This window comes from Excalfactoria chinensis, chromosome 3 (assembly GCF_039878825.1).
Source record: "Excalfactoria chinensis isolate bCotChi1 chromosome 3, bCotChi1.hap2, whole genome shotgun sequence".
NCBI lineage: Eukaryota > Metazoa > Chordata > Aves > Galliformes > Phasianidae > Excalfactoria > Excalfactoria chinensis.
This window is the reverse complement of record NC_092827.1, coordinates 58,475,617-58,483,742: the sequence shown is the minus strand read 5'-3', so window position 1 is coordinate 58,483,742 and position 8,126 is coordinate 58,475,617. Positions and strand designations below refer to the sequence as shown.

General features: G+C 38.5%; 1 protein-coding gene across 2 annotated transcripts; it reads left to right on the top strand.

The window, feature by feature from the left end:
• The first annotated feature begins 535 nt into the window (after positions 1-535).
• Positions 536-7,326, top strand: VIP (vasoactive intestinal peptide). Of its 2 annotated transcripts, XM_072332731.1 has the most exons (7): positions 536-747; positions 1,016-1,137; positions 2,408-2,548; positions 2,951-3,055; positions 4,500-4,619; positions 5,435-5,549; positions 7,029-7,326. In XM_072332731.1, the coding sequence occupies exons 2-7, from the start codon at positions 1,025-1,027 to the stop codon at positions 7,035-7,037; spliced, it is 603 nt and encodes a 200-aa protein (XP_072188832.1). In that variant the 5' UTR covers positions 536-747; positions 1,016-1,024; the 3' UTR covers positions 7,038-7,326. The 2 variants fall into 2 exon arrangements, with proteins under 2 accessions (XP_072188832.1, XP_072188831.1); XM_072332730.1 differs by lacking the exon at positions 2,951-3,055 and having other exon boundaries at positions 576-747; positions 7,029-7,310.
• Positions 7,327-8,126: the final 800 nt, after the last annotated feature.

The window sequence follows — 8,126 nt, the reverse complement described above, 5'->3', positions numbered from 1 at the left end:
GTTTCACACACACACATACACATGCGAAAAATAAATAAATAAATAAATAAAAATAAAAATAAAAAGTGAAGTTCGTAGCAAGATATGGTGTTTGGTGCTTAAGATCTGTTCCCTCCAGCGCAGACCTGGTACTAAGGCTCTGTGCCACTCATCCGACGGGCTGGGAACCAGCAGGAACGGTGCTGGGGACGGGGAGCAGCCCTGGGGCAGGGGGTTCCACGGAGCGGCACTCCGAACGGACGAGGCCTGGGGGGGGCAGCCCCGGGGATTGCGGGGTGCGGTTCTCCCCGGAGCATCCTGCTGCTCTCGTGCTTCGCAAGGAGAAACCGCGCTGCCGACGGGGCCCTGCTCCCCACAAAACTAACTCATTAATGGAAATCAAATAACGGGGGGGAGGGGAGGAAGAGGTAGAATGAGCGGCTGCTCATGAATTAAATATAAGTCTCTGACTGTCCTGAACAAAGCGGCCATCCCCTTGGGAAGGGTGACGTCTCCCCAGTAACGTGATTGCTCCTTCGGAAGCAGAAACGTGTAAACGCTATAAAACGCGGCGGCGCGGCGGGCAGCTCAGATCGTGCGGCGGGACGGAGCTCTCCTCTTCTTCCATTTCGTCCCATTCGCCCTCCGTTCTCCCTCGCCGCACCCCGACAGCCGTTCTCTCGGCAGCCGCGCAGCGGGACAGGGCGCCGTCCCCATAGAGCAGCGGAGCGCCCTTCCGAGCAGCCCCACCGACGGACTCGCGGCTCCGTGAGTAACTCTACCAGCTCTCAACTCAGCCTTCTGGCTGGTGCGAGGCTGGGTAGCCGGGGAGATGCCCTTCCTTTTTACCATATACATATCCATCTATCTGTCTATTTATTAATGAATTTGGGGGATTTTTAATCGCTAAGTCCCGGGCATTGCTGCCCTCCGCAACCAGACGCGATCATCCCGACTGACCCCACTCTCGGTGGTGTCCGTCCCGTCGGAGCCGGTCGCGGAGCGGGTGGTGACGACTGCGCTGTTCCCTCCGCAGGTGGCGGTCATGGAGCACCGCGGCGCCTCCCCGATCCTCCTCGCCCTCGCCCTCCTCAGCGCCCTCTGCTGGCGGGCGCGAGCGCTGCCCCCGCGGGGCGCCACCTTCCCTGCTGTGCCGCGGTAAGGGGCCGGGGCGGGCGGAGTGGTGTGGGGGGTGATGGGTGTTCGCCGACACGCGTTGCCTTCTTAATGGGAAAGCCCCGTTATCTCCTAGCTGGGAGATAAAAGCACAAAAGCTCAGACTTCTGTAGGGAAAAAACTGACCTTTTCCCCCAAATCTTGAAGGAAGGGAAGTGATCGGCTTGGACTGATGTGTACTTTTGGAATGATGCATGCTTTGAATTGCAGAAGTTTCTATTAGTTATTTAACAAGATTAAGTCAGGTGGTGTAAAGTGTTTTTCACATGCATGTAAGAGGAACACAAGTAAAAAAGGACTACAGGAGAACAACATACCAGGAGGGTACAGTGAATTATTTCCAAGACTTGTGATCAGGTTGGTTATTTTTACACAGCCACAGCTTTGTTATTTTGATCAGAGAGGTCTTAAACTCTTCAAATTTGTAAGTAATACAACTGCTATAGTGACTGCCAAATCAGAAAGGCAGAAATCTTTTCTAGCTCTCACATGTGAGTTTTGCACACACTGGGGTTTAGCATAGCACTGGAATACAGCAGCAGGCAGAAGGAACGTCTGATACCAAACTACTGCCAGGCATTCAGAATGTCCCCGGTAGAATGTAACATATCACAAGAAAAAACAGTTTATGAAGATGTGAAGTAAATGTAAATCAGGTTATGCAGGGCATTTGCAGTTTGCATTTAAGAGGTTTGGATCAGTTTTTAACTTGTAACTGGCAAATGAAACAGCGGAGAGTAAAACAGTATTGGAGAATCATGACTGCACTTTGTATCTGAAGCTCTGGGGGAATGTGTTTGCTTTCCTATAAAGAAGGCCCAAAAGCTCTTTCATATGCACTCCAATGCATGCTTTAGGTCTTAGCTGGAGGGTAAGTACTTCACAGAACTCCTCCCGCTTTATATGGGTGGAGTTGGGCAATAAAGCAGTTGTTTATATAAAATAGAGCTGTTGTGTAAAGTCACACAGCTGTCATTTGAGCTGTATCTGCTGTGTTCACTGGAGGTAGCTGTGCACAGTGAAAACATATTTCTTGAACATATGTGAAGGAGCATCTGTTATGTCAGTCCCTCCTTCCCTGCACATGAATTATACCTGACAGTGCTTTTGTTTTGTACAAACTCCTTCAAAATGTTTTGCACATTAAACAAGTATGTAGATGTGTATTTTGCCACAAGCTGGAATGTTAAGTGTCAGTGAATTGTTGCATATCTCCAGCCAACTGTACTTCATTGCTTTTCTTCTCCATTAGACTGGGAAACAGACTGCCCTTTGATGCAGCCAGTGAATCTGACCGCGCCCATGGGTCCTTAAAGTCTGAATCAGACATTTTGCAGAACACACTACCTGAAAATGAGAAATTCTATTTTGATTTGTCCAGAATTATTGATAGGTGAGTTTCTTTTATAATCATAAGTGCAAACGGTGATGCATTGCTTGATTTATGCAAAAAATAAAAATCAGTCACATTTTCAAGCAGACATAGGAAAGGATGAATCAGTTACAGAGAAAAACAAGCCAAACAAAAAAAACTAACCATGGCCTCTGGTTGAATACTGGTAGCAGTGCGAATGTCTGCAGAAATGTTGACTGCATTGCCTTTCTGGAGATGAGCTCATTCATTTCCCAAGAAGGATGAAAACAATATATTGTGAAAGTCTGGAAGTTGTTTTATGATATTATCTTAATTTAATATGTACAATCGATAAGGAAAGCAGTATGTTTGCAAAATGAACATTATCAAGGTGATATAAACCCAGGTTGTATCGTAGAGCTTATTTATTGTCCATTTCAGAAATGCAAGGCATGCTGATGGAATTTTCACCAGTGTCTACAGCCATCTTTTGGCTAAACTTGCTGTGAAGAGATATCTGCATTCGCTTATTAGAAAACGAGTTAGGTGAGGTGACACTTGCATTAGGCAGAGTTTTTATTGTAGCTGGCTTCATTGGCAATTTTTTACCCTTCTGTAACTAAGTTCTCATTAGAGGAAATGAAGGGGCAATAATGGGGAGCTGAAAATCCTGTTGACAACTTTGTGGGTTTGGTTACTGAATGAATACATTACTGTTTATTTAAGATACAGCTGTGAAGGACATAGCAATAGAAACTGTACATAACTGCTTACAAATGGTGGCAATATTATGATGATTACCATGCCAATTATCTACTTTTTCCTCCTCTGGTGGTAATTTTGCTAGCTTGGTGGACAACTGGCAAAAGTAAATGGAAAATGATTGATTACTCAGCAATTATATAACATCAGGGTGATGCTCAATGAAATAAAGAAATGATTGATTTACAGTAACAACAACATGGGATGTTTTTCTTTTTTGCTACCATATAATGCATTTCCAGAGCACTGTGGGAGATATGCATGGAAGGATCAAAATGAGGCAAATTGGTAGACAGTGGGTCTACAGGCAAATTACAGACCAGGTTGTTCATAAACCAATGGTCTTGGGGTGCTGATAAAGATCATCCTGTACTTCTCTTGCTGTCATATTCCAAGCAGCACCTATTGAGCACTCTTGGTTATATAATAACATGGTACTTTGGTCTGACCCAACATAATAGTTCCTCTGGGAGTTTACTTCATATGCTCAAAAACTAAGTGAAAATTGGGTTCACGATTTTTACCCATTTGTATCAATTCTGCCTTTGTTCCAAAAAACATATTGTTCCAGTTTCTTTTATGCCACAAAGTAACACAGAACAGAACAGGACCCTGTTTCCCAAGATTATGAGATTACTCATTAAAATTAAGCCTCCAAGTCTGGATTTCACAAAGGTTGTTTCATCTTCTAATATTTCCATAAAACAATATTTGCAGCTGTATGTGCAGTGTTACACTCTTCCTTTCCTCAGAGGAAGGCTCAGTCCTCACTGAGTTCAGTATGAATGATGGCCAAGCCCTTTAATAGATTACAGTGACTTAAACCAGTTCTTGCCTTGATACTGAACTGAAATAAGTTTACATGAATAAAAGAAATTAGAATAAGTCAGTTTATTAAAAAATAATAATGGCAGCTATGAGAATACATAGGAGAATGTTGTGAATTTTCCATTCAGCCACTTGATCCTACTGAACTCATTTAACAGAAGTCTCTAGAATTATTGAGGTCTGAGAATTTGTTCTTTGTTATTAGGATGCATATTAAGCAGTAGAGGCAATGACTTCTTTTCAAGAGCAGAAAGATCTAAATTCATAGCTGGAATTGAACACTGAAATGAAAAATTCAATTTATTTAACTTAACAAGTTTATATCACTCATTTAATAATATCTTCTTTTAAACTGACACGGTCTGTTCTTTTTCCCTTTGTGACTGTTGCATGTTGCCAGCTCCCAGGACAGTCCTGTCAAACGTCACTCTGATGCTGTCTTCACTGACAACTACAGCCGCTTTCGAAAGCAAATGGCTGTGAAGAAATACTTAAACTCAGTTTTAACTGGAAAACGAAGGTACCACAAGAGAGAAAATATTTATTTCCCACAGCTGTATGTTAATAAAACATAAGATTTATGAATTATAGCTGGATATATATGTATATATGTATATACATCTCAATATGTATACAAACAGGACAAAGAAAGATGGTGAGCGTTAATGACTTTTTAATATGGATCGTAACCTGGTTTTCAAATACAGACAGCATTTTCTTCCAGATTGAAACAGATGCTACAATCAGGTTAGAGTAAAATAATAAAGAAGAGATAGCATCTGGCAATCTTAAAAAGCTTCTGGCATAATCTTAATTTTTTATATATGTACTAAAATTCTTGAGGAAAAAAATGGAAAACTATGGAACATGATTTTTTTTTTTTTTTTTTTTTTTTTTTTTTAAGAAAAACACAGTTTGTTAAAATTCTATCTTTATGTAATGACAGAAAATGTAGGACTCCCCAAAAGAATATGTGTCCTAGTCAGTATAGGTGAGAAGTACTATTTTAGGGCTTGTATTCTGTTGCATATTTACACATTTAGACCACCTCTTTTAAGTGTTATGCCTCTTTACTTGTTATACGTGCTATTTCATATGATTTTATACGTGCTATTTCATATGATTATTTTTTTTAGTGGTTTTCTGTAGGTATGGTAAAGGGAGGATGGCTGGACTAGATGATCTTGTAGGTCCTTTCCAACCTTGTGATTCTATGATTTATAATTTCTGTATGAGTTTAACACCTTGTACAATAGCTACAGTTAGAGCATGGCTTTGTTTGTTTGCTTGCTTTTTCTTCTGAAGACAGTAAGACATGTTTCTGATCCACAACAGCCAGGAAGAGTTAAATCCAGCCAAACTTCGAGATGAAGCAGAAATTCTTGAACCTTCCTTTTCAGAAAACTATGATGATGTTTCTGTAGATGAACTGCTGAGCCACCTCCCATTGGTATGCCCAGATTTTCTTTCCTTTTGCTATTAGTTAACTTTACCCATAAAGTGAGATCACTCATGCGTCTAATATGGCCTATCAGAAAAGCAGAAAGAGATGTGTTCCATGAAATGCTGCTTGTTTCTGTAGGGATTGTGTGTGACTATAATAATCATTTTAATAATAATAATTAAACTATCCCATGACTGCTGTTATTGAAAGTTTCTAATTAAATGGCACTGTTAATAATGTACCTAATTCACTTGGGTGTTTCAACTTGTGATCACTGTGGCTTAAGATCAGAATTAACTCATTTTTAATTACAAAGATTATTATTTCTTCAGAGAACAAACTCAATGATATTTCTTTTAATTAAAACAAGAAAAAAAAAGGCTGCACATTTCGTTTAACATAACCTATCTCATTAAGGGTTGCCCAAGGACTAAGAGGATAAGCAATGTGAACCACTGGTGTTAAAAAAGTGCTTGACTCCTATCTAAAGACTGCTACACATATTTCATCTGGCATGCAAATACTGTGGTTACTGCTTTATATGAAGCTATTGCTATTTTTCAAAGCTCATTCACAAACAGTTTTTGTTTTTTACTTAAACATAAATTCTTCTATATCACAGGGACATAAAATTGAAAGGGTAACATAGAGTAGAATCAGGCCTATTATTCTCACAAAAAACAGGTATTAAAACACTGAAGATTGGGCTATAAATTTGGGTAAAAAATAAAGCATAATATTGAAGATAATATTTTCAGAGGAACTAAAAATGCATTTTTCTAAATTTTTTCTTTCAGAGACTGAAATAAATTTTCCTTTCCCTTTACGTATATATGGCAGTTCCCCTAAAGATTCCAAATACTAGACAGGAAAAAAAAAAAAACTGTTTATGCCTCAAGGAATAAAAATACTTCTAATTGCTGAGATTCAGAAAATAAATGTTCTTTCTACACAAGATTGCTCCCAGACTATCTGTTTCTGTATTAAGCACCTTCTAAAATTTCTGTTGTTGACTAAGCATGAGAGAATACCAGCACAGTGGAATTATTTTCAATCCTTTCCTTTTTCATCAGCTGTACTGATGACCCAGATCTCTCTGTTGGTGAAAAGTTAGTATTGACTGTTACTGATCATTTTATCATAGTGTCCAATTATTGGTGGAGTGTTTATCGAGGAGCTTAAATTTATATATCTTTTGAACGAAGATATTTTTAAATGGATCCATGCTACACTGCAGACATTTTTTTGTCACACATTTTTTTTGTCTACTACTTCAATATTTGTTTTTGGTCCTGCAACCTTATCTATTGGCTGCAATGTTTATCAATCCCCTGCCAAGAGCCGCATCTCATACTTGTCAGTTCTAAGTGCAGAATTTGTTTTCTGTCAGCTGTTAGTTCTTGTTTACTGTTTGCTTTTATACACCTCATGATGCAATAAGTTACCAAACTGGCTATTAAAACATATCTCTCCTTTGCATTTCAGGACCTCTGAAGGACACCTAGCAAAGACTTCAACAAGAACAAGTTATTTTTGAGTTCCACATAGTATTTCAAAGAGATGACTTTAGTCATCAAACCAGAACAAATATGTTGTGAAGTGAAAGTTGTGATATATTTGTTTCTTATGTAATAAAAGTTGTTATTTACATTGTAAATACTATTCTAGAGTTCTCTACTGAAAGCTGTACATATGGATGCCAGTTAAACAAATGAGAAGTCTGTAAGTCCATATGCTGTAAATCCTTTACTTCAATAAATTCATTTGAAAATGAGTGTGCAGCTGAAAAGAGCCTATCATTAATAGCTTGGCTTATTTTAGATGTGGTAAAACTTCAGATAAGCCCATATGATAAAAGATGTGCATGTGCAGATACCTTCTCAAACAAGTATAGAAATTTGAGCAAAAAAATATGTGAAGTGTCTTAAAATTTCATTTCAAAAATCTCTGAAATGATATGCTTTTCTAGTAGTTTACCAGACAGTTAGCAGAAATGAAAAAGGATGACAAGCTAGTTGATCTCTGACAGTATCTTTCTTTTTTATTCGTATTTTCAGTAGTTCACAATATATACCATGAACGTATCAATTGTTTTTTAGCGATGAATGCTATGCTTTGGAACTGCCAAAGTATGCAAAGAAGAATTTTGTCCCTTGACTCACTTGATGCCTAAAGTAATTGATTCTACATTTAGCTGTTTGTAGTTTTGATGATGAAAATATTCATTAATTTTAAGAAGGATATGAAGACACTATATTCTTTTTTCAGAATTACTGTAATTTCAAAATATATGGAGGACAAATCACTTTGTTACCAAGGCAAACCTTTATTGGTTTAAATCAGTGTTACAGTTATCTGAAAGAACAGAGGTCCCAGTAAGTGCTGAATCTACAATGTCTGAGGAAGATATTTTTAACTGAATTATGCTATGAAGATTGTTTGGTTATATTACAAAGATAAAGCAAATAAGCCTCTTGTCCCCATTACTTTACAGTTATAGTATCATATCATAATAAGAAACTGGAAATTTGCAGCTAAGTAATCAGAATTCATCTATATTTCATTAAAATTCTAGATTTTAGT